We start from the raw sequence: 26,869 nt of genomic DNA, 5'->3' as shown, positions 1-26,869 counted from the left end.
ATAATAGTGAATTTGTAAAGAGCACTGGTATGGCCCTACGAGGAGTACATTGTACAATTATGATACTACAGTTGGGACATCCTTGATGTGACGTTGGTACAGAGGAGGCTAACTAGACGGTTGCTGAGATTGAACACTTGAGTTACAAGGAGAGACCAAAGAAGCTGGGATTGTTTGCACTTGAGGCTTGTGAGACATTGTTGAAGTTTTCAAATTATTAAGAGTTGTAGCTAATCTGAACCTTAACACATAATTTGACTTAGTGACAAACTCTAACCATGGGTACATACTTGAGCTCAGAAAATGATCAGTTTAGATTTAACTACTTTACAAGGATGGTGAAGGCTTGAAACAGCCTGCCTAGGGAGACAGTGGAGACGTGCATTGTCGACAAATTTAAGAGGTAGCTAGATTTGTTTTGACAAATATTCAATAGTGTGTGAGATAGTAGAGCATTTTTGTTTAGCTTGAGATGGATTGCAGCATTTTTTTCCAATTCCGTAAATTTCTATGTGGCAAAAATAAAAACTGAAAATGTGAAGTCCTAATATTCCAATAGAGTTTATTTTCAATTGTATCAAATATAAAACTCTAAGCCTAGGATAGAAATGCAGATTAATATTATAATAAAAATAAATGTTCTTATTTCAGAGCCCAGATTAGTTTATCAGATTCTGGAAATACACCTGATTTATTTGGACTGGTCTCCAGCATACTGGATGAGCCTGATAAACCAGAGTCCTTTTCCGATTGGTAAGTCAGATTTTACTGAACTTTAGATGCACATTAAATTTAGGCTGCTCTGGTACATTTCACTGCTGTTTCGTTTAACATTTTGTAGTGTGTTATAAATTTGAAAGCGGCAGTTCACATTTAGCATTTGTAGGCTGGAGTTGTACTGCATTTAGTGTGACTTAAAACCATTATGATTGTTTCCTGGAGGGAGTCTTGTGGGTGCAGCTTTAGTATGCTCCGTAGGCTCCTAGGTTATGCTGACACTTTTGTGTTGACGTGCACCAAAACTTCCTTGTATTGACGTAATGTAGTATATCTACATCCTTAATGACCTGTTCTTAAACTGTTCTGCAATGGTTGTTCAGGCTATGTTGCTGTAGAGCTTGCCCTGTTGATATTATAGTGGTTTTCATAGCAGTCGGAATCACCTAAAAATATTTTATCTGTGCAAGGTACTATTGCAATATTTATGTGCTTATTAGAATTCACACAGTCCTTTTCATTTAGTAGCTGCTATCATGAGAAACATGAGAGAACTTTTTATTCTTTATTTCTCCGGCAATAATTTGACTATTATAATGCTGGAAAACAAGTAAAATGTAGGACGTATTATCTGTCAAAATTTGTCCACACTCTATGCTCCAACTAAGTAAACTGACAATGTATTGCAAAATTCATGGAATATTGTGTACAGTTTTTCTCCTTATCTAAGGAAGGATATACTTACCATAGAGGAAGTGCAACGAAGGTTCACCAGACTGATTCCTGGGATGGCAGGATTGTCCTATGAGGAGAGACTGAGTAGACTAGGTCTATATTCTCTAGAGTTTAGAAGAATGAGAGGTGATCTCATTGAAACATACAACATTCTTACAGGGCTAGACAGGGCTAGACAGGGTAGATGCAGGCTGGGGAATCTAGAACCAGGGGTCATAGGCCCCAAGTTTCCACATCATTTGCTCCTGATTTTTAGGAGCAACTGGTGGAGAACGGAGTATCTTAGAAATCGGAATTCTCCACATTTAAGTTTTCTGCAGTTCTAGTCAGGTAGAACAGTTTCACTTTAGAACAGAATTTTTTTTTTAAAAAGGGGCGTGTCCGGCCACTGACTCCTGATTTGAAAGTTTCCACAGTGAAAACGTACTCCAAACTAACTTAGAATGGAGCAAGTGAAGATTTTGTAGGCCTGAAAAAAACCTTGTCTACACATTAAAAAATCAGGTGCAGGTTACAAATTAGGCGTCCGGAACGAGGTGGGGGGGGAAGGGAAGTCATTACATTCTACAATAAATCCTTAGTTATACTTATGCAAATATTATACAAATAATTCCAACCTGAATAAAAATTTATAAGAAAAGATTAAATAAACCATGTTCCTACCTGTGCTTCAGGCAGGCCTTTCAGGCAGGGAGAAGGCTGCAGGAAGCCTCACAAGTTGAGGCAGCCGTTCCCGACGGCAGGTGGGGGAGGCAGTGAGGGCCCGACCGACGGCAGCGGGGGGGGGAGGCAGTGAGGGCCCAACCAACGGCAGCGGGGGGGAGGCAGGGAGAAGGCTGCAGGAAGCCTCAGAACTTGAGGCAGCCGTTCCCGACGGCAGGGGGGGGGAGGCAGTGAGGGCCCGACCGACGGCAGCCGGGCGGGAGGCAGTGAGAAGGCTGCAGGAAGCCTCAGAAGTTGAGGCAGCCGTTTCCCGACGGGCCCGACCGACGGCAGGAGGAGAAAGCTGCAAGAAGCCTCAGTGCTGATCATGGAAGGGCAATGTGGTTTTATTTAAAAATTTTAAAAATTGAACCGATACAAAGAACTACAAAAATGGCCGAGTGCCAATGTTTCCTTCACACTGCGCGTGCGCGAACGCTCCAACGCGCACGCGCAGGGTTGCCGGCACGAAAAAAACTCATTTAAATGGTACCCGCCCCCTCCTACTTACAAAATCGGCGCGAGTGGTAGGCTCCGCGCCAAGCAGACATCGAGCTGCAAAGCGCTCGAGAATAGCGCGTTTTTTTTTCAGGCGCTGTTTTTGGCGCGAAAATCGGGCGCCCAGCTCGGAGGGGCGCCTGTTTTGCCGCGTGTGGAAACTTGGGGCCGTAGTCTCAAAATAAGGAGTCGGCCATTTAGGACTGAGATGAGGAGAAACTTCTTCACTGAGGGTGGTGAATCTTTAGAAGTCTACCCCAGAGGGCTGTGGAGGCTCAATCTTTGAGACGGAGATCAATAGATTTTTAAATATGAAGGGAATCAAGGGATATGGGGAAAATAGAGTTGAGGTCGAAGATCAGCCATGATCCTGTTGAATGGCGGAGCAGGCTCGAGGGGCCGAATGGCCTACTCCTGCTCATAATTCTTATGTATGTGCTTCTCGGGGAAATAACTTGACTATTATAATGCTAGAAGATGAGTAAAATGTAGGATGTACTATCTGTCAAAATCTGTCCACACTGAGTAAACTGACAATGTATTGCAAAATTCAATCTGATGCATCATAAACTTAATGTTTTTCAGTTCTAATTGTCCTGTTTCTTGCAGGAGTTCATCCTCCAGGTTGTTTCAGTCAATTTGGTCTACTGCAAATGGGGATGGTACTGGAACAGCTTTGAAAAACAACATGGAAAACGGTAGAATTTCAAATAGTATGGGCATTTCTGAATTCTATGAAGAAAACTCTCAGACATTAGCTGAAAAAGGAAAATTTGATGAACTTTATCAGGATTTTCAAGGTTTTAATCTTACAGAACCATGGATGTCCATGATTAATAAGGATACCAATCAGTGTGATTCTCGACCCAGTGATGTCTCATCTGCTGTGAGAAACAATACCATGCCTCATAAAGAAAGGTTCTCCTTGCAGACCAAGGAATTTGATTGCTGCTTACGAGATTATGAGGAAGCAGAGAGGGGAGTTTCTGATTTTACTGCACACAGCTTCCGCAATAATTGCAGTAGTAATAACACAAACACACGCAAGGAGCACTACAAAACTGACCGATTTAGAGAGAATAAATTTGCAACATTTGGGATTAAAGATCGCAGCCGGAATTCTGAAAATAGTTACAGCTCACATGTTGGTGAAATGTGGAGCAAAGTGTTGCAGGAAAAACAACCAATTCAAAAAGGATATGAAGACTTCAGTGCCAGTTCTCTTAAAAATAGCTCTTCTATTTCACAAATGAACTTCCATGGGCAGCAGTTTTCCAAGGAGAATGACTTTGTTGCTGACATGAACCGAAAACCTGCAGACTTTCCAAAACAGGAAAACCGTACTCGTATTTTACGAGGCAGTTTTGAGAATCAGTGTGAAAAGCTGCATCAAAATTGTTTAGATGGTCTTCCTAGGTCATCTGAGTATGTTAATTTGACAAAGATTATACCACAGAGTAGTGAATATAGTCCTCATTCTTCCCAATGCAGCCTGTTGTGGTCTGATAGCAAAATGTTGAGCCCCACTATGAAGCCTAGTCCAGTATATAGAAAAGATGGGAATATTGTTTCATCAAATTCACAGACATCAACTATTTCCGCTGTAAGTAGCGGCTCTCCAACACAGTTGCCAATTTCTGGTGTCCTTCAACCTACCTATTGTCCTCCAGCAGCTCCATTGGAATCCTTAAGGCAAGGTGGGTGTCCAAAGTTTCCTAGCAATAACATAAGTGATTGGGGTTCATCCAGTGCTGGTGTTCAGATACAACAAAACAAGACTAGTACAACATTGCAGATTGAATCTTCTGCTGCCAGAGATGATCAGTACCGAAAACAGTCTACTGGCTTTGGTACTAACTGGACACCACATCACAATATTGGTAATGATGAGCCAGCCAAATATTTCAGATATCCTAACAAACACGGACACAATGGTGGAAACAGTAAGGATGATAAAAGAGGATGGAAAAATGGGTATCCACATCCTTTGCAGTCTGGACCTTTTGGTCAAAATCACCAACAGTATAATAGTTATCGTAGAAAACAAGAACATGATGGTAGCAATTTGTCTGATTTCATTAATCATTCTTTTGTACCCCCATTCCCATTCATGATGCCTGATTTTAAGCAAAGTCAAAATTTTTCCCAATTTGGCCCACATGGATTTTCTTCAGCCAGTTTTCCATTTCCTCCTTCAGCATTTCCATTTCCTGAACTAATTGACTTTTTTCATTACGACGACTTTAATCAGCTACATCCTTTTATGAATGACCTTTTTGGTGGCGATATGACCGCACCCTACTTTGGATTTCCACCACCTTTTTCCAAATACAGACCTATGAAGAATCGTAGTGGCCCAGCAAATGAACTTCACATTCGACTGGAGGAGTGTTATGAGCAGTGGCGGGCTTTGGAAAAAGAGCGGAAAAAGGTAAAAGCACAGTAATTAATCTCCACTTGGGAATGTGTTTAAGTTTATTTCTTGTATTTGTACATGCCAGAATGAACCACTAAATGATTTTCAGGAAAGACATTGCAAGGCAGTCAAAAAGAGGATGCTGGAAAGGGACTGTAAAGGTAGAGTTTAAGACAATTTAAATAAAAGAATATTTCTTATTTTGCCAATCTACATACAGCAGTTTAAAATAAAATACTATTTATTTGCATCAGTTTGGTTTGGCAAGACTTGTAAAGATTACTTTAGTATCACTATCTGTTTGTAATTTAGCCTAATAACAGGCAAATATTATGAAAGAAAGACTTGGTTTTATATAGCGCCTTTCACAACCACCGAATGTCTCAAAACGCTTTACAGCGAAAGAAGTACTTTTGGAGTGTAGTCACTGTTGGAATGTAGGAAACGTGGCAGCCAATGTGCGCACAGTAACTCCCACAAACAACAATGTGATAATGACCAGATAATTTTTTTTTATTATGTTGAGTTATGAATAAAAGTATTAAATAAACTAAATATTTTTCAAAATGCGTCAACTTTGAGAACATTATGAAATGATTCCAGTGTTTTTTAAAGCATTTTGAGAGCCAAGATTGGGCACACTAATACTAAGCTAATTAAAGCCATAGTAACATTAACAGGCACAAGTTCCTTTTCATTACAGTGAAAGTTAACTTCAGATACTTCAAGTACTTTTATTCACACCCAGTTACAACTTGAGACGTTTTAAACTTCTTTGATGTCCTGTAAGGTTCATTAAATACTCCTATATAGTGATCTGTTGAAGCTTGGTATTTCTCCTCTTGTGTCCAAATATTTTGACTTTTTAAATTGCTGTATGACTATTTCATTTTGTTGGAATTGCATCTAATTAATGTCAATATACAGAATGCCACATAAGTAAAATGTTTTATTGTACAGTCACTGGATAGCATTGAAATAAGTTTCATCATTGTCAGTACATTATGCTACCAATATAATTACTCCATTTGTTCATGTTTTCACCATTGAAATTCTAGTCTATGCTTAATATTGTGAGAAAGTGAACAAATGGTATTCAGTGGACTTTGTTGACCACATTGCATTTCTTATTGTGGTGGAAAATTGCTCTCCTCTTGGGATCTGGACCAAATCAAAATCCTAGTTTTCTGGCCTTTAAGTAAAATGAGTGAGTACTGTTAAAATCATAGGAATTACAGCACAGAAGGAGGCTAGTTGATCCAGCGCCCATGTAATCCTGCGTTGAAACAATCTATTACTAATCCAATTTTCCTGCTTTTTCCCTGTTCCGTTAATATTTTTCTTGCGATATAATTCCCTCTTAAATGTTTTACTGATATGGCTTCAGTAGTCACTGGTTTACTTAGCCGAATAGCACTTGGCATAATTTGTTTTTCTAACCTTCCCTTTCTGTTTCTAGCACTAAAGCTAAATTTATATCTCACGTTACTGATATATTTACAATAGCAACTTCCATTTATATAATGCCTTTAATGCAAAAAAAAACCAATAGAATAAGCATTTGGAAAAAATGCCAAGCTGGAAATGAAGTTATTGGTAGTGACCAAAAGCATGGTTTATGTAGAGAATTCTAGAGAGTAGGACGCAGAGGCTAAAAGCCTTGCTATCATTGTAAAGTAAAAGGAGAGGGGGATGCACAGGAAGTACAAGTCCTAGAAATGGACTGATTGAGAGAAATATAGTGCTGCAAATTAGATTTTGGACAGAGACATTTGATGAAGGTGGTGGAGAACTGGGCGTCATCAGTATCTCTGTTTGTGGGTGATGTCTTTGATGGGCAACGGTAAAAGGAGAACAACGATAGATGGTGAAGATTACAGTGTGATGGAGGGAACGGATACTATTGCTAATGCTCAGCATATATTCAGAAAGGTAATAATAGAACAATGCAAGGGTGGTCCCTGGAACTGGACAACCGAGAAAAGTCATTGGAGGGGATGGATGGTCAACCATGTCAAATGCTGTAGGGAGGTTGACGACAAGGAAGAATACTGCATCATTACTCACAATCAAAGGGGATTTTGTTTATGGCTTTGGATAACACTCAAGAAGCTCGATACTATCCAGGACAAAGCAGCCTGCTTGATTGGCACCCCATCCACCACCTTAACTCCCTCCATCACCGGTGCACCGTGGCTGCAATGTGTACCATCTACAAGATGCACTGCAGCAACTCACCAATGCTTCCTCAACATCACCTCCCAAACCTGCGACCTCTACCACCTAGTAGGACAATGGCACCAGTTGCATGGGAACACCATCACCTGCAAGTTCCCCTCCAAGTCACACGCAATCCTTATTTGGAAATATATTGCTGTTTCTTCATCGTCGCTAGGCCAAAATCCTGGAACTCTCTCCCCAACTGTACTGTGGGAGTATCTTCACCACACGAACTGCAGCGGTTAAGAAGGCGGCTCACCATGACCTTCTCAATAAGAATGGGCAATAAATGCTGGCCTTGCCAGCGATGCGCACATCCCATGTGGGATGTGCTGGGACTGGCAGAATCCAGACTGGAAGAATTTGAGTAAGAAAGTATGAGAGAATTGACCACAGAGCTATGAAACAATGACCTATTCAAGGATCTTGAGAGAGTGGAGAGAACTTGGCGATGAAGTGGCAATTGGTGAGAGCAGAAAGGATTAAGGTTGGGTTTTGAGCGGGGAAGAGAAAAGGGAAGGTTCCTTAGGCAATGAAACAGTACTCCAACTGTGGCCTAAGCAATGTTCAGTATAGATATTCACTATTGCCTCCTTGCATTTATAATTAGTGCCCCTATACGCAAGACTCGATGCCATTTGCCTTTTTTTTTGTCTTTTCTACTTAAACCTTTTTATAGATCTGTATCTGGAGTTCCAGATCTTTCTGCACCTCTATGTTGCAAATTTTTATCTTATTAGAGTATGTTTCCATTCTCTGTGTTCTTTTTCCCAAAAAGTACTAACTGAATTTCCCACATATCTACAATTCACTGCAGTATTCCTCAGTTTGCCAATTCTCTAATTCGTATCATTAGCAAATTTTGATATTCCTCTATGTTCATGTCCAAATCATTAATGTTCACTGATGATGTGAACCTATTCATCAAATCATTCTTAACAACATTGTAATGGGCACTCCAGGAAGACAAATTTAGAACATTGATCATTCTTCACTTTTATTTTATTTTTTTTATTACAGACTGAAGCTGAGCTTGCAAGAAATTTTCCTGGAAAGAGAGTGTCCAGTTCAAACAATACTCCTATTCCTCGCCTGCCTTCCAATCCCTCAAGAGTAGATCGTTTAATTGTTGATCAGTTACGTGAACAAGCTAGGGTAGGTTTGCTATTAGGAGTGTTTGTTTTGTGTTTGATTTCTTTACGACAATTTATTTTTGTTTTGCCCATTCTCTTAGGCCTTAATTACACAGTGGAATATTAAAATACAAATTCAAATAAAAATCTTTATTTTAAACCGCTCAATTAAAATAGGCACAAAGTGATATCAGATATGCACTAAGTTAATTAATCCACACCATAATTTGAAGGCCTTAGATTCTACCCAATCACAGACTATTATGCAGTAGAAAGGATAGGGAAGCAACCTGATTATAGGCCACTGCAATTGCCTCTGAACTGGGTATGAGAGGTAATACACAAGTATTTTCTTCATTCATTTTTCCTTTCTAGAATTCTAGAATTATGGGCACAAATCTTAGTTATTCCAGCAGTACAACAACTTGTAAATACTAAGTACTCTCTATATTCAATTCAATTTAATTTTGGTGTTGGTTTCTCTCTTGTCCCTGATTTCCCTGGACCATGCAGGAGAGAAGGAAGGCAAACTGCTTTGAGGTTTCTGCCAAAACAACTGAGATAGATGCTAGGAGGTGCGAGAGGTTGCCTTTGTGACCACTCTCATGTTTCTTATTTTCCCCCAACATGCTGTGCTTCCTTCATTCTTGTAATTTTGAAAATATGCACCTCTGTTACTCTGTGGCACTTACAAATAGTTTGCTAAGAATCCCACATTGAACTGTATAACAGTATAGCATTGGGTCTATAGAACCTTTCTATTAGTGTTTTTTCTCGGGAGATTAATATCTACAATCTTTCTCTTTAGTTTGATTGGAAAATTATACTAAGATACTGGAGTACTGGAAACATTATTTTTATCACTAACAAATAGTGACCAAGGTGAATAATTCACATCAGGAGTTTAGGCAAACTCATCTAATTCTGATGCAAATTTTTTTATTTAACTCCATAGTGAATACTTATTTGTTAAGAAATGCAACATTTTATTTATCAAAATATATGTACATGTTTTACACTACATGTTGAATATTATTGCTGTGATCACTTGATTTGTTTATGCTTTCACTGAGCTACCAACAAGAGCTTCCTCAATGGTGCTTCTGAAGAAAAGCTACAAATGTCAACTCTGCTGAATAATGTTTATTATAATTTATTATTCTGTTATTGGATTTATACTCTTCATTCCCCTGGAAGAATGATTAAGTAAAATTATTATCAGGATGATTAGATTTTTCTTCTCCACACTTCTCTAGTTTCACTTCTTAACCTTTATCGTAGAATGAAGTAAGTGCAGAAACATGTAGGATTTGCATCCTACATGTTATTGGAAGTACTTTATTCTCGGTCATGTGTGCCATGCTGTAGACTTCAAGTACTTGCATGTTAGCAAATATCATCACAACCAGCTAATCAATTTTTTAAAAAAGGATAAATATATTCAACTAAGTTGCCTTGCGTTTATCTCTGATTATTTTAAAGGGAGCTACCTTTTGAGTCACTGATTTGATTTAGAACTGTTGGTTGGAGGCAGCCTGGGAAAAAACAAAAAAATGATTAAGAAAGGAAAGATAGACTATGAAAGTAAACTAGCACAAAATATAAAACACAGATAGTAAGAGTTTCTATAGGTATATAAAAAGAAAGAGTGGCTAAAGTAAATGTTGGTCCCTTAGAGGATGAGACTGGGGAATTAGTAATGGGGAACATGGAGATGGCAGAAACTCTGAACAAGTATTTTGTATCAGTTTTTACGGTAGAGAGGGGAGAGGAACTTTACACAATCACAATCACTAAGGAGGCGGTGCTCAGTAACATCATGGGACTAAAGGCAGATAAATCCCCTGGACCTGATGGCTTGCATCCTAGGGTTTTAAGAGAAGTAACGGCAGGTATTGTGGATGCATTGACTGTAATTTACCAAAATTTACTGGATTCTTGGGAGATCCCAGCAGATTGGAAAACTGCAAATGTAATGCACCTATTCAAAAAAGAAGGCAAACAAAAAGCAGGAAACTATAGACCAGTTAGCCTAACATCTGTGGTTGGGAAAACGTTGGAGTCCATTATTAAAGAAGCAGTAACAGGACATTTGGAAAAGCAAAATTTGGTCAGGCAAAGTCAGCATGGATTTATGAAGGGGAAGTCATGTTTGACAAATTTGCTGGACTTCTTTGAGGATGTAATGAACAGGGTGGATAAAGGGGAACCAGTGGATGTGTATTTGGACTTCCAGAAGGCATTTGACAAGGTGCCACACAAAAGGTTATTGCACAAGATAAAAGTTCACAGGGTTGGGGGTAATATATTAGCATGGATAGAAGATTGGCAAACAGAAAACAGAGTCGGGATAAATGATTCATTCTCTGGTTGGTAATCAGTGTCGCAGGGATCAGTGCTGGAACCACAACTATTTACAATCTATATTAACAACTTGGAAGAGGGGACTGAGTGTAACATGGCCAAGTTTGCTGACGATACAAAGATGGGAGGAAGGGCAATGTGTGAGGAGGACCTAGACAGGCTAAGTGAGTGGACGAGAATTTGACAAATGGGGTATAATGTCGGAAAGTATGAGGTCATGCACTTTGGCAGAAAAAAAATCAAAGCGAAAGTTATTATTTAAATGGAGAAAGATTGCAAAGTGCAGCGGGACCTGGCGGTATGAAACACAAACTGTTAGTATGCAGGTTACAGCAAGTGATCAGGAAGGCAAATGGAATCTTGGCCTTTATTGCAAAGGGGATGGGGTATAAAAGCAGGGAAGTCTTGTTACAGCTGTACAGGGTATTGGTGAGGCCACACCTGGAATACTGTGTGCAGTTTTGGTTTCCATATTTACAAAAGGATATACTTGCTGTGGAGGAGAAGGTTCACTAGGTTGATTCCGGGGATGAGGGGGTTGACTTATGAGGAAAGGTTGAGTAGGTTGGGTCTCTACTAACTGGAATTCAGAATAATGAGGTGTGATGTTATAAAACGTATAAGATTATGAGGGGGCTTGACAAGGTGGATGCAGAGAGGATGTTTCCACTGATGGGGGAAGACTAGAAACATAGAAAATAGGTGCAGGAGCAGGCCATTTGGCCCTTCGAGCACCACCATTCAAAATGATCATGGTTGATCATGCAACTTCAGTACCCCACTCCTGCCTTCTCTCCATACCCCCTGATCCCTTGAGCCTTTTGAATATATCTAACGAACTGGACTCAACAACTTTCTGTGGTAGAGAATTCCACAGGTTCACAATTCTCTGGATGAAAAAGTTTCTCCTCATCTTGGTCCTAGATGGCTTATCCCTTATCCTTAGACTGTGATCCCTGGTTTTGGACTTCCCCAACATCGGGAACATTCTTCCTGCATCTAACTTGTCCAATCTCGTCAGAATTTTATATGCTTCTATGAGATCTCCTCTCATTCTTCTAAATTCCAGTGACGATAAGCCTAGTCAATCCAGTCTTTCTTCATATGTCAGTCCTGCCATCAGTCTGGTGAACCTTCGCTGCACTCTCTCAATAGCAAGAATGTCTTTCCTCAGATTAGGTGACCAAAACTGCACACAATACTCAAGGTGTGGTCTCACTAAGGCCCCTGTACAACTGCAGTAAGACCTCCCTGCTCCTATACTCAAATCCTCTCGCTACGAAGGCCAACATGCCATTTGCTTTCTTTACTGCCTAGAACTAGAGGGCATGATCTTGGAATAAGGGGCCGCCCATTGAGAACAGAGATGAGGAGAAATTTATTCTGAGGGTTGTGAATCTGTGGAATTCGCTGCCTCAGAGCTGTAGAAGCTGGGACATTAAATAAATTTAAGACAGAAATAGAGTTTCTTAAACGATAAGGGGTTATGGGGAGCGGGCAGGAAAGTGGAGCTGAGTCCAAGATCAGATCAGCCATGATCTTATTGAATGGTGGAGCAGGCTCGAGGGGCCTTATGGCCTACTCCTGCTCCTATTTCTTATGTAAGACCGTTTGTAGATCTGTTATGCCATGTGACATGAATGAGAAACGGTGAATGCTGGAAATATGAAGAAAACAGTGAATGCTGTAAATATATAGCATGTCCATCTGCATTTGAAAAGAGGCTTACCTAAGTGAGACCCTTTGTCAGAATTGCCATCCTCATCTGTCTGACAAAGGGCCCCATCTGGAACATTAACTCGTCTTACTTTTTAGATCCTCATGCACCTGCAGTATATTTCCAACATTCTCTGCTCTTATTATGAATAGCTCAATGAATTATGGGGGAAGAGGGCAGACGTCCTTCATAATAAGATCAAAAGGTACATCACAAGATTCAATATTTTGGGATTTTCTTAACCATTTATCTACAGGAAGGATTTTGATAAACGTAACTTTTAAATGTTGGATTTTTAAATCAAAGTGGTTGAATGCTGATTAGAAAGGTTTTAATATTGGTTCCTCATTGATGGTAAATAATATGTACAGTGAAACCTGTAAATTAGGGACGCGTAAGGGATTTGCATCAGTTGTCTTTTATTTGCAGATGTCCTTATTTTTAAAATGGTCATTGTATGTACAGTAAACTGGATAGTCTGGGATTACCTGTATCTCCTGTCATAGAAAACATAGAAAATAGGTGCAGGAGTAGGCCATTCAGCCCTTCGAGCCTGCACTGCCATTCAATGAATTCATGGCTGAACATGCAACTTCAGTACCCCATTCCTGTTTTCTCGCCATACCCCTTGATCCCCCTAGTAGTAAGGACTACATCTAACTCCTTTTTGAATATATTTAGTGAATTAGCCTCAACAACTTTCTGTGGTAGAGAATTCCACAGGTTCACCACTCTCTGGGTGAAGAATTTTCTCCTCATCTCGGTCCTAAATGGCTTTACCCCTTATCCTTAAACTGTAACCCCTGGTTCTGGACTTCCCCAACATTGGGAACATTCTTCCTGCATCTAACCTGTCTAAACCCGTCAGAATTTTAAACGTTTCTATGAGATCCCCTCTCATTCTTCTGAACTCCAGTGAATACAAGCCCTGTTGATCCAGTCTTTCTTGATGGGTCAGTCCTGCCATCCCGGGAATCAGTCTGGTGAATCTTCGCTGCAATAGCAACAATGTCCTTCCTCAAGTTAGGAGACCAAAACTGTACACAATATTCCAGGTGTGGCCTCACCAATGCCCTGTACAACTGTAGTAACACCTCCCTGCCCCGTACTCAAATCCCCTCACTATGAAGGCCAACATGCCATTTGCTTTCTTAACCGCCTGCTTTACCTGCAAGCCAACCTTCAATGACTGATGTACCATGACACCCAGGTCTCGTTGCACCTCCCCTTTTCCTAATCTGTCACCATTCAGATAATAGTCTGTCTCTCTGTTTTTACCACCAAAGTGGATAACCTCACATTTATCCACATTATACTTCATCTGCCATGCATTTGCCCACTCACTTAACCTATCCAAGTCACTCTGCAGCCTCATAGCACCAGACTGATTCCCGGGATGGCGGGACTGACATATCAAGAAATACTGGATCAACTGGGCTTGTGTTCACTGGAGTTCAGAAGAATGAGAGGGGATCTCATGGAAACGTTTAAAATTCTGACGGGTTTAGACAGGTTAGATGCCGGAAGAATGTTCCTAATGTTGGGGAAGTCCAGAACCAGGGGTCACAGTTTAAGGATAAGGGTTGTAAGCCATTTAGGTCCGAGATGAGGAGAAACTTCTTCACCCAGAGAGTGGTGAACCTGTGGAATTCTCTACCACAGAAAGTTGTTGAGGCCAATTCACTAAATATATTCAAAAAGGAGTTAGATGTAGTCCTTGCTACTAGCGGAGGGATCAAGGGGTATGGCGAGAAAGCAGGAATGGGGTACTGAAGTTGCATGTTCAGCCATGAACTCATTGAATGGTGATGCAGGCTCGAAGGGCCGAATGGTCTACTCCTGCATTTATTTACTATGTTTCTATGTTTCCTCGCAGCTCACACTGCCACCCAACTTAGTGTCATCCGCAAATTTGGAGATACTACATTTAATCCCCTCGTCTAATCATTAATGTACAATGTAAACAGCTGGGGCCCCAGCACAGAACCTTGCGGTACCCCAATAGTCACCGCCTGCCATTCTGAAAAGTACCCATTTACTCCTACTCTTTGCTTCCTGTCTGCCAACCAGTTCTCAATCCACGTCAGCACACTGCCCCCAATCCCATGTGCTTTAACTTTGCACATTAATATCTTGTGTGAGACCTTGTCGAAAGCCTTCTGAAAGTCCAAATACACCACATCAACTGGTTCTCCCTTGTCCACTCTACTGGAAACATCCTCAAAAAAATTCCAGATTTGTCAAGCATGATTTCCCTTTCACAAATCCATGCTGACTTGGACCTATCATGTCAAATGCGCTGCTATGACATCCTTAATAATTGATTCCATCATTTTACCCACTACCGATGTCAGGCTGACCGGTCTATAATTCCCTGTTTTCTCTCCCTCCTTTCTTAAAAACTGGGGTTACATTGGCTACCCGCCACTCCATAGGAACTGATCCAGAGTCTATGGAATGTTGGAAAATGACTGTCAATGTATCCGCTATTTCCAAGGCCACCTCCTTGAGCACTCTGGGATGCAGTCCATCAGGCCCTGGGGATTTATCGGCCTTCAATCCCATCAATTTCCCCAACACAATTTCCTGACTAATAAGGATTTCCCTCAGTTCCTCCTTCTTACTAGACCCTCTGACCCCTTTTATATCCTGAAGGTTGTTTGTGTCCTCCTTAGTGAATACCGAACCAAAGTACTTGTTCAATTGGTCTGCCATTTCTTTGTTCCCCGTTATGACTTCCCCTAATTCTGACTGCAGGGGACCTACGTTTGTCTTTACTAATCTTTCTATCTTTACATATTTAGAGAAGCTTTTGCATTCCGTCTTAATGTTCCCTGCAAGCTTCCTCTCTTACTCTATTTTCCCTGCCCATATCAAACTCTCTGTCCTCCTCTGCTGAGTTCTAAATTTCTCCCAGTCCCTGGGTTCGCTGCTATTTCTGGCCAATTTGTATGCCACATCCTTGGCTTCAATACTATCCCTGATTTCCCTTGATAGCCACGGTTGAGCCACCTTCTCTTATTTTTACGCCAGACAGGGATGTACAATTGTTGTAGTTCATCCATGCGGTCTCTAAATGTCTGCCATTGCCCATCCACTGTCAACCCCTGAAGTATCATTCGCCAATCTATCCTAGCCAATTCACGCCTCATACCTTCAAAGTTACCCTTCTTTAAGTTCTGGACCATGGTCTCTGAATTAACTGTTTCATTCTCCATCCTAATGTAGAATTCCACCATATTATGGTCACTCTTTCCCAAGGGGCCTCACACAACGAGATTGCTAATTAATCCTCTCATTACACAACACCCAGTCTAAGATGGCCTCCCCCCTAGTTGGTTCCTCGACATATTGGTCTAGAAAACCATCCCTTATGCACTCCAGGAAATCCTCCTTCACCGTATTGCTTCCAGTTTGGTTAGCCCAATCTATATGCATATTAAAGTCACCCATGATAACTGCTGCACCTTTATTGCATGCACCCCTAATTTCCTGTTTGATGCCTTCCCCAACATCACTACTACTGTTTGGAGGTCTGTACACAACTCCCACTAACGTTTTTTGCCCTTTGGTGTTCTGCAGCTCTACCCATATAGATTGCACATCATTCAAGCTAATGTCCTTCCTAACTATTGCATTTATCTCTTCTTTAACCAGCAATGCTACCCCACCTCCTTTTCCTTTTATTCTATCCTTCCTGAATGTTGAATACCCTTGGATGTTGAGTTTCCAGCCCTGATCATCCTGGAGCCACGTCTCTGTAATCCCAATCACATCATATTTGTTAACATCTATTTGCACAGTTAATTCATCTACCCTATAACGGATACTCCTTGCATTAAGACACAAAGCCTTCAGGCCTGTTTTTTTTAACACCCTTTGTCCTTTTAGAATTATGATGTAGTGTGGCCCTTTTTGTTTCTTGCCTTTGTTTACTTGGCCTTCCACTATTGCTTTTTACCTTTCTACCAACTGTTTCTGACTCCATATTACTTCGCCCTGTCTCGCTGCATAGGTTCCCATCCCCCTGCCATATTAGTTGAAACACTCCCGAACTGCATGAGCAAAAATGTTCTATTTTCTTGTCCTCGCTTGGGATTGTATCTAATTGTGGAGTCCTGTGAGCAGGATGTGATTTCAGTTCATTCATTATTATGTTTCCCAGTTCATTGTCATCCCAGGGTCCATTTCCTTGACTTTAAATATATGTTCAATAAGAAACAATTCGTAAATAACTGGTGACCAAGAGGTGAGAGTGGACGAGGCAGGGTAGAGGATTTAAGAAAACGGTTTGTAGTGGAGAAGCGAATCTTTGCATTCCAGGATGATCCTGGCTGGGCTCTTTGGAGGATGTCAAGATGGGAACGAAGCTGCTTCCCCTCCCCACCCCCATCCCTCTGGGAGTACCTTCACTATACGGACTGCAGCGGTTCAAGAAGGCGGCTCACCACCACCTTCTCGAGGGCAATTAGGGATGGGCAATAAATGCTGGCTTTCCCAGCAATGAATAAAAAAAAATATGTATTACTTCACAGCGATTTGGATGAATTTCCGCAGAAGTCTGCTGAAATTGGCTTTGAGACTGGTTGGCAGAAATTATTTTTTCCAAGTTACTTTTTGAGTAATTGGAAACCAAAGAACAACTTCATGGAGAAGTACCTATCATTGTGGTATTTAGCAAAGAATTCTATTCTCCTCTAAGAAAATTTTACATGTTTGAGAATTGTCTGGAAGTCATTCTAGCTGGTTGAATTGTATGGCAGGTTTTGACTCTGCTTGGCAAAATGGAACGTCTCCGTAGTTCTCCCGTTCATGCTAATATATCTACAACTCTCGATTGCCATTTGGAAGCCGTCCATGTCACGCAAGCACGTCGTAAAGATGAAATAATTAATGCTGCAAATCGTCAGAGACAAGGAGCACCTCGTTACAATGATGACAAGGGTAAGAAGTTATTCCCAATATATTAACTTTTGGTGATGATGACTGGAATTTAAACAAGAGAGAATTGAATATTCCATTGTTAAAATATCATCCTTGTTTATTCAATTTCTTATACAAATAGGACATCACTGCCATCCCGTGTGGTAAAATCATCTAAGAATCCTAAACCTTTAAGAAACATTGGCCACGATATTCCTCCCCTCACGGCATTTAGGCATATCGGAGGCCAAGGTATTCTTATGGTTGGCTCAAAAGGCACTATAAAATGGAAAGAATAGTAGTTGACAACTTTCTAGTCTGTAATAAAAAGACAAAATAAAATTTATTTATTCTTCCTCTTACACAGGTGCCTGTTGAACTGTTTGTAAATCTTTAAGCAAGAAGTTTTCTACACGTGGCAGTGCACTATGTGTTGATATTTGAATGTATTGACTGATCCTTAAGGAATTGTCTTGCTCACCATCATTTGGCTACTGCGACACATACTAATCTTGTCCCGAGTTAAAGTTGAGTCCTCTCACTATCTGTGATGATATGCTCATTGCCTGTTTCCCTGTTTGCAGATGTTTTGTCCCTGGCAGCTGCCATAAAGGATCTAACTATTTCAACACGCAAGGCTCGCACTGCCCTCTGGTGTGCACTGCAGATGACCTTGCCAAAAGGTTCCCTGGGGTTTCTAGTCAAGCAAGTTGAAATTGAAAAAGCATTAAAGGAACTGTGTCAGAGGGGTGCTATCAAAGATGAAGACAAAGGGTTCATCGAAGTAAAAATGCTGGAGAATCCTCAATCTGACCATGCTGGATGTGCAGCAATTAAGAGAGAAGTGTGCTGAAAAAGTGGCAGCTCAAAAACAGCTCCTGTTATGTATTGTGAGCTGCGCTATGGAATATTTCAAACTGGGTGAAATGTTTAAAGCAGTATTGCAGTATCTGTTTGCATTGTGTGAAATTCTAGGATTAATGATGAGCCACGTGGTAAAGAAGTAGTTTCCCTAAACTTGAAATTAACCGGGAAATCTGAATGGTAAGGGCAAGTTGTATATCTGAGAGGAGATGGGAGGAGTAATGTGGAAAATAGTTACTTGATTATCAGTTTTTGAGAAAACCTGAAAAGTGAAATTTGATCTCGATACAGTGTGAAAATATCATTTTTTGATAACCACTTCTGTAAAATCCTGATGCTACATCAGTTTTTGCTGCAATGAGCTATTTCTGCTGCATCAGGATATTGGCAAACTCAATTCTATTTGAAGCTGAGACTTTGGTATATATGTTAATGTCACCAGATAGTAACCATGCTGTTCAGGAGATTGCACTAAATCTTGTGTGGAAGAGAAGAGAAACCAAATAATTGCTGTTTTTTCCTTACTACTGAAACAAGAATTTGAATTTTACCGTGAGAATAGAAATATTGACCTGCTGTGACAATGCTAAGGGAATACAACGCTGTTTGCAATTTTAAGTAGTGCCCAATTTGGCCTGATTTTGTCACATTTGAGACCTGTAAAGAATTCTTGTGATTTACCTTGTTTATTTTCTAAACTGCAGTATAATTTCTACTACAAAAGTTCAATTTAGTGAAAAACCCAATTAATGAAGGTTGTTTTTTAATGCTTTGCAATTAGATAGAATATTCTTAATTACTACTATAGATTATAAAAAAGTATTAGAAACTGGAAAGTTCAGTCCTGATGAAGCTTAATGACCGACAGTTAGATCTGTCTAACTGAGGCTTAAAACACAATAAGACCGATTGTATCATTGAACTTGATAAAAATAGTAATGTGCTAAATTCTGCTGGAAATGCACAGTTTATATATTCAATGGGCTATTTATTTTCCCATTCCAGCTGAAATTCTATGCATTGTACTAGAATTTGTTACAACCGCCTAATTTTTACTTGTTATGTACCCTGGTCAAATCTTAAATTTTGTTTCGGCCTCTGGAACACTGGACCAGTACTGTCCACTTTCCATGGTATTGTGTTACTGAACTTTGGGAAGAAGGTATGCGAAAGTTTAGAAAAATTACAAAATTAGAATCTTATTTTTGTTTAAAACACTGTTTAGATAATTGAGTATTTTCAATCAATTAACTTAAATTTTATCTTTAATTCTACTTTGTAGATACCTGAATAAATCAGATTGTAATGACAAATTATATCCTCAGAACTAAAAACAGGGCTATTTGGAAAAAGAGATCTTGCCTAACCAATCAGCTAACAAGATCTTTGTAACTCGATTGTTGGTTATGGTGTTGTTAAAGAAAACACTTTTGTGTGCCTGTGCATCCAAGAACAATTTAGTTAATTATGTCCAGCACTTAAACGTACTCATTCAATTTTTAACTTGGTGAGTGAGTTACTTAGTCATAGGATTTTTTTTCACAGATGAGCAAACTGAGAGAACTGTACATGCATCCATATATGTAGGCTTAACACCTCAGACATTTAAATGTGCATCAGTAACTTTTATTAGCCTTTGAGCTTACTTCACAAATGTGTTTGGACTCAAAAAAAGGTAGAGATGTCGTAAAGAATTATATTTTCACCTAATATGTCTGATTGCGGTTAGCAGTCCATGAAACCAGGGCAGTATTTACAGCTTTCTCATGATAAAATTCTGCTAGAACCCACATAGTCTCAAAAGGAAAATCTATTTTTCATTTTTAAACTTTCTCTGTTAATTTTATATCGTTACCCTTCTTCTCAAGGTAATGATTCATCATACTTTATGGTACCATAGGCATTGGTGTTCCATAATACCTCGTCCATGTGCGAGCATCAACAGAGAGTGCTGGTAGGTAACTAACTGTAGGACTATTACAGTCAAGCCTGATCCTGTATTCAACCAGCACCTACACGTGCAACCCCAGTAGCAGTCACTAGATAGCAATCAGCTGTGGCCTATATATTTATTTTTATTCTTCCTCACTGTATTGGAGATACTGGGGTTGATTTTCAACTTGCTGCCCAGGTGTAAAACTGTCCCATTATAGAAACCACCTAATTTTCATTTTCATTGAAATCAATACCAGTTTTGCGCCATGGCAAGTTGAAAATCAACCTGACCTGAAGCTAATTGTAGTGTACCCACCAGGCATCAAGCCTGAAATTTTTGTAGTCCCTTTGGCTCATAACTACTCTGAGGTGCATTTGCCGACTAACAAAACATTTGAAGCACATTGTTATATTTAACTGCACTGTCAAAAGATGCGGTTGAGCCAGTACTTTAGTTGTGCGTGTGAGGTGGGGTGTTGGAGAGAACAACTCACTTTATTTTCTTTCTACAAAGAAAGTTTTCAGTTCCAATTTAAACTAATATTTTATGTGTTTTGAGTGTTTTTTTATTACATTTGAATTTGATTTCTACTATTATCTACTAAAATCAAAGTTAAAGCAGATCACACCAAAAAGTGTAAGGCAATTGAATCAAGCTGTCAAGCACACTTAGTATCATAATGCAAAATAGCCCAATATTAAATGAATCTCTTGAACAGGATATTGGTTAAAAGTGAACAATAGCTGCTTTTATTGCACTGTACTGTCAACCCGAGACATTTGAACTGTCCCAGTTTGGAACCCATGCTCCCAATCTAAACAGCTGTTTTTTTTCTGAATTGATATATATCTACTCAAAATGTAATTTTTTTATCATGCTTTGTCATACCTGGGTTGTTGAGGCTGTTAAATTAGAAAACTGGGTGACAACTTTCATTCTCTACATTTTAAAGTGTCTTTAAAATGGGAAAAAATGCGGATCGAGGAACAAAGGTTTTACTTGCTCACTTGAAAAATGTATCCACCAGAATCCTTTAGATGGTTACTGTTGCATGCTTAATTAGAAAGTGGTCTTGGTCAGTTGAGGGATTTGTGATCATTATAAACTGCTCTACTGAGGAGGAATAATCAAACCGATTTAGCCTGAAATTTCCCATAGTGCAATGTTTGTAATGTAGTCATCACCACTGCATTTCAGAACTAAAAGCCTGAATGAGTATGAGTGCTACATAACTTGGAGTAATTTCATTTTAAGTCTGCAATTTGTATTAAAAAAATCATTAAAGAAAGAAAAAGAATTGTTACTCAGGATTAGTTCTTGGATTTACTAACCCTCTGTGGTGGGGAAATAAAAGTAGTACCTATATTTGATCTAGCATGCACTTAATGAAGACAAAATTGATTTTTTTTTTATATCTGTTTAAGGAATTATAATTTTTAAAGCATTCCATATATTTATTTTAATATTGATTCAATCTTAATTTAAATTCAGATTTAGTATCTAATGTACTGTATTAATGGGACTATTCTTGCCAAACCTTCCTAATAATCAGATTAACTGTTTACTCAGGAAATATATATTTAATATTTAGTTTTTTGGGTTGTATGTGCAAAGTATTTTTCACAGATCTAACTATGTACAGTACTAGGTTACCAAAGCTATTTTTGTTTAACTGATTTATTTCTAAAATTCTGGAAACCATTTTGTGACTAGAGACATTCTATTTCATTATAGAGCTAGTCATCTGCTAGTCTTCATACTTGGGCTTAGACAATCAGAAATCTTGCGTCTTAAAGCTTTGTGAATGTAGAGAAGGATTAAGATATTTATAGGACCATTAACATAGGTCAAAAATTCTGTTTTTTCCTCCATATTACACTACTTACACTATTGTCAATTTAATGCTTTTAACAAAAATTTACCATGTGATCTTGTTTTTGAAAAATGGTATTATAAACCAGGTAGTATTCATAGTTGTTTGTATTTGGAAAGATTGGCTCAGGGAGGAATCTCTTTGGGACTATGCTAACTATGAGAAATTATATTTGAAGGCAAAGTAGTAGCGCCTATGGAAATTATATTAGTTCTGCATAAGCATAAAATTATTAAAAAGGCAGCATTGACGGTCTTTGGGTTTAATTGTGTTAAGATCTACAGTTACAAGCAACTAACAATCAATTGAAATATGCAAGGAACAATAGTCTGAATAGCTTCCCAAATGCGACTTTGTATGTATTATATTTTCACTTTACAGATTTTTTTTTAAAGATTCTTGTATGGAGTGCATTTTTTTTCTAGAACTTTAAACTTCATTTCATAGGCAAATCATTGTGTTTTATATAAATATGTTTACATTTATTAATTTAATCAACCAATAGGAATCATTTCAAAACAGTCCTGCATTTCATTACACATTTATATAAAAGTATAAGACATAGTTTTCACTAATCTTTCTTTCACAACACAGTGCAGCATAGAACTGCTTAGATATGTTCATACAGGAGAATGTAACAGTTCACAAAGACACACACACAACACATGAATCTAACTATGTGTAGACAATTCTATATCAACAAAAATTAATTAATGAACAGTAAATGTATAAATTGGTGTTTGCCTACAAAATAGTAGTAACTGCACTCCAAAAATAATTCATTGAATATAGAATTTTAGGATTACCTGAGGTTATGACAGGATCTATATAAATACAAATTTGTTCTTTATGTATGACACAGGGATGTGTAACACTCAACTATAAGAAGTTGTGGTATATTACCATTAATTTTATTTTTAACAAAGGAAAACCGGTTAATAAATTAGTGTTGAGTTAATACTTTTTAACGAGGAAAATTGAGGGACAGAGTGAATGCTCTGTAGCTTCCCTTCTACATGATGTACTTAATCCAAATAATTTGTTCATCTCACTCGTTTGAAATCAACTTTTATCTTCAACTAAAAGGTGATGCAAAGTGGGTTTGATCATTTAAGCTTTGGTTAAGCTTACATAATGTAATATTTGCTAATACAATTAACCTTAGTCTAACAGTGCTGCTGTAAAGCATCTGCTTTCATTGGGCATGCTGAAACTAGTTACTGTAGTAATTCAGAGTTACTGAAATGTGAAAATATACTTTTTCCATTGATTTTTTCAATATAAATAAAATCTAACTCCTGATTTGTGAAAAAAGCTTCAACGGCATTTATCCATGAGGTAGCTGTTTTGTTATGGTTTCCATCAGATACAAATAAAACATACAGCTGCCATCATTTAGCTTACACTTATATAAATATGGTATGAGATCAGAACCATGCATATTTTAGGATTTTTTTTCGACTGCTTTCCGTTATGTATTGCCATGCTCCCAAAACACACATTATACTCAACCTGCAAAACACTGAAAAAATTACTTTCTTAACCCACCTTGGTCCTCTTCTCTCTCTCCTCCCCCGCTCATAATAAACAAAATCCAAACTATGCAATGACAAGCTTATGGATTTTTGGTTTTGTTAATTAAAAAAAAAAATACCTTTTTAAAACTTTAAATAAGTAAATACTGCATTCTTGCCATTATTTCACTACTTATAGTTTGAACTCTACTCTTGTACAAATTGTGTTAGGAAGCATTCCATGTTAGGGACTTGATTTAGTATTGAAGGAATAGCATGTGTATTTCTTTGGTGTACAGCGAACACAGCTTCCCCCACTCCCGCCCCCCAGGTCAGTAATTAGTAAGAATTGTACTAATATATTAAAGTATCTAATCTTGCGGGATGTTTTCCCTTTTCATTACATTCATGGTATCCAGTTATAGCAGTTCCTAATTCAACAATGAAAATAACCAAATAATATCTTTAAAATTATGTGCAGTTTGAGATGCCTTAAGGGTAAATTCTACTTGTTCTCTTGCCAGCCCATTCACTAAGTGACAGAAAATCACAGGCTTTCAAGCCCAGAGGTGGAAGCTTTACCCCCTAATGTAATGTTTAGTGCAAGTTTGTAGTCACATTAATACTAGACTAAAGACTACATCCATCCAGAGTGTATTTATATTTACCAATTATTCACAGATAAAAATCAATACTGTAAAGCACTTTTTCTATTCTAAGTTACCTAATTTATTTTTCTTAATGCACCAATTTTATGTGATCGTCACTAATTTGGGATCATTCAGGGAGAGAACAGTTAAGTTTCCTGTTAAAAAGTGAATTTTAGAAATCAAAAATTGAATTTGCTGAAACATTCCAGGAATATATTCATCACTTGCAAAAGAATGAATACATTTCACCTTTATAGTTAGTATGGTCCACACTTGTAACTTAACAACCATTCTGAATTTATAAAGGAAGTGGTTGACAGTCAAAATCCACAGAAATCAGTGCTGCCTTTTATAATCTAGATTGCAACATGCCTTTGTATAATAGGTTTACAATTCTCATTTTTGGTATAAATTTTATGGAAATAGTTTGCTACAGATTTTACTAAAGCATTAAAACCGTACACATATTTAAATGTACGGTAATATGACCTACGTAACGAAGGGAATAAAAGATGATTTGGTCATGCATTTTTGAATATCTTAGATTTTGTTTACACAAATTTATTTTTGTAGCCATACTGGATTGTGCTCTAGTAGTAATGAATGTATTGGCCATTGTAGATCATTTTTTGGGTTACATGTGTCTGTTCATTTGTATTCATAGTGTGTGTAATCTTTCTAAATCATTTTGATGTGTATTTTAAATATGGTAATGTGCCTTTTACTGATATTTTCTTTCAAACTGCAAAAAGCTGTATGTATGTTGGATTCAGCAGCTTTATAATTACTCATTATTGCTGATAAAACATATGCTAGCAGTTCACAGAAAATCAGTTATATAATGTATGGCAATGCATAGCTAACAGTGTAGCATGTTAATTTTCTTAAATGTATTTGTATTAGTCTGTTTCAGTTAAAGGCATGAGGCACTGTTGCTTAATGGTACTGTTGTGAAATCAATCAACATTCACTGATTGGTATATAATGGCATGGAATGTAACTTATGCAATAATCTACAAAATGTATTCTCATCAAATGAGTATGTTATCCATAATGTCATTATGTTCTATCTTGGATCAATGTGAAATTTATTAACAACTTGATAGTTTTTAGGTGCTGTGTCATGAATCACTTCTATACTTTGCCTTTCTTAATTCTGACTGTGAATTTGTTCATTTAACAATGAGGGGTTAGCCCTCAACACCTTCTGCCCCCAGTTGAAAACTTAAAGCATTTGTGGTACAGGTACTTCAATATTTCCAAGTTTTTTAATGTAAAATGTTTAATCATGTCTTTTGCCTTGATCACCAACATTAGATTTAAATATACAGGAAATTTGGTTTGCTTGAGGAAAGATGTTTATTTGTTTGCCCCACAAATAAGAACATACAATTTATAAATATTGGGGAACTTAATTATCATTTGTTAGTATTGCATCAACAAAGGGGAACAATTTTCAAAAGCAAAATAATTTGAGCTTTGGATAGTTAATCTGTTTCACTGCACTTTCCTTGGGTGGTATTTAGCCAATAAAACTTAATTGTTTTAAAAAAAAAACATTTTTATTTAAATTGTGTGTTTTAGCCAGAGACAAACTGGAAATGAACATGTTTCTAAATCACTGGATTTCTGGAAAACCTTAATGGTTTGTGTAGAATAGGAATTCCATTGTTTTCTTGAGGTAGAGGGGTATAAAGACTTTTTGAGACCAATGTGTAATCACAGACTTCTCCTGTGAGAGTTAAGTGTTTAAAAAAAAAAAGCAGGTTTTGATATTATCTATTTTTACGGGATAACAGTATTCACTAGAAGATGCTGTCATCATATACTGCATACAATGGGAAGAAAATAACCTATTTGCTGCAGTATAAATGTTATGGCAAAAGTTTAAGATTTTAGACCCTATTGATAGAATCATGTGGTTGGGTTGCTCTTCCATGGAGATTTTCCACAGATGTACAAGATGTTGTGGTCTGATCTGTAAGTTCAGTCATTAATTGTCTCAGATGAAAGGACAAAGACTGAAAATCTTGATCTCAAACTTTCAGAGGAGAAGTCAGCAGTACACATTGTGTAGACCAGTCATAAAGTTCTGTTAATGAATGCCATTTAATTATAATTGTACTGTCTTTGTGAATCACTTAAAACAATGTTGTTTTGTTACAAATGTTGCTGAATTCAGTCTTGCTAACAATCAAATTATTGTTTATTGCAGTCAGCCGTGGCTTTCAAGTGCTGAATTATTTTAAAGTTACAATTTATATTTAACGGGCGTGTAGCAGCTTTGGAGCTCTGTTTAAAAACAAAAGTTTGAAAATTAGCACATTACTGCAAAGAAATAAAAGTTTAAATTAGTTTGATGTTGACCTTTTTGATTGTGTTTTTATTCTTGGGTATGAAACTGATATGTTTCTTGTAAACACAAAGCAAAGTGTTACATTTTTTGAAAACTGGATCAGATATCAATATATTTTGACTTGTAAGATTTATAATCTTTTCAACAGTTTTTTTTTTAAACCAGGGAACGGGAGCATTGCTTAGGTTTCTAGTTCGTATTTATAAAACAAAAATGTACGACTTGAAGGCAAATTCAGACATATATATTCA

General features: G+C 38.0%; 1 protein-coding gene across 6 annotated transcripts in view; it reads left to right on the top strand.

The window, feature by feature from the left end:
* The window catches only part of LOC139264725 (meiosis-specific coiled-coil domain-containing protein MEIOC-like), a 92,749-nt gene extending 66,136 nt beyond the window's left edge, over positions 1 to 26,613 (top strand). For 5 of the 6 annotated variants that reach the window (XM_070881717.1, XM_070881716.1, XM_070881713.1 and 2 more), the window contains 5 exons: positions 652 to 753; positions 3,262 to 5,083; positions 8,309 to 8,443; positions 17,266 to 17,446; positions 18,010 to 26,613. In XM_070881717.1, the coding sequence (XP_070737818.1) occupies positions 652 to 753; positions 3,262 to 5,083; positions 8,309 to 8,443; positions 17,266 to 17,446; positions 18,010 to 18,278 (2,509 nt within the window). In that variant the 3' untranslated portion in view covers positions 18,279 to 26,613. The remainder of the gene's footprint in view (positions 1 to 651; positions 754 to 3,261; positions 5,084 to 8,308; positions 8,444 to 17,265; positions 17,447 to 18,009) is intronic. The other variant, XM_070881718.1, reaches the window with a different exon arrangement.
* The last annotated feature ends 256 nt before the right edge of the window (positions 26,614 to 26,869 follow it).

Source organism: Pristiophorus japonicus, chromosome 5 (assembly GCF_044704955.1).
Source record: "Pristiophorus japonicus isolate sPriJap1 chromosome 5, sPriJap1.hap1, whole genome shotgun sequence".
NCBI classification, from domain to species: Eukaryota; Metazoa; Chordata; class Chondrichthyes; family Pristiophoridae; genus Pristiophorus; species Pristiophorus japonicus.
Note: the sequence above shows the minus strand (reverse complement) of the source record. Positions and strands in the feature narration are given on the sequence as shown.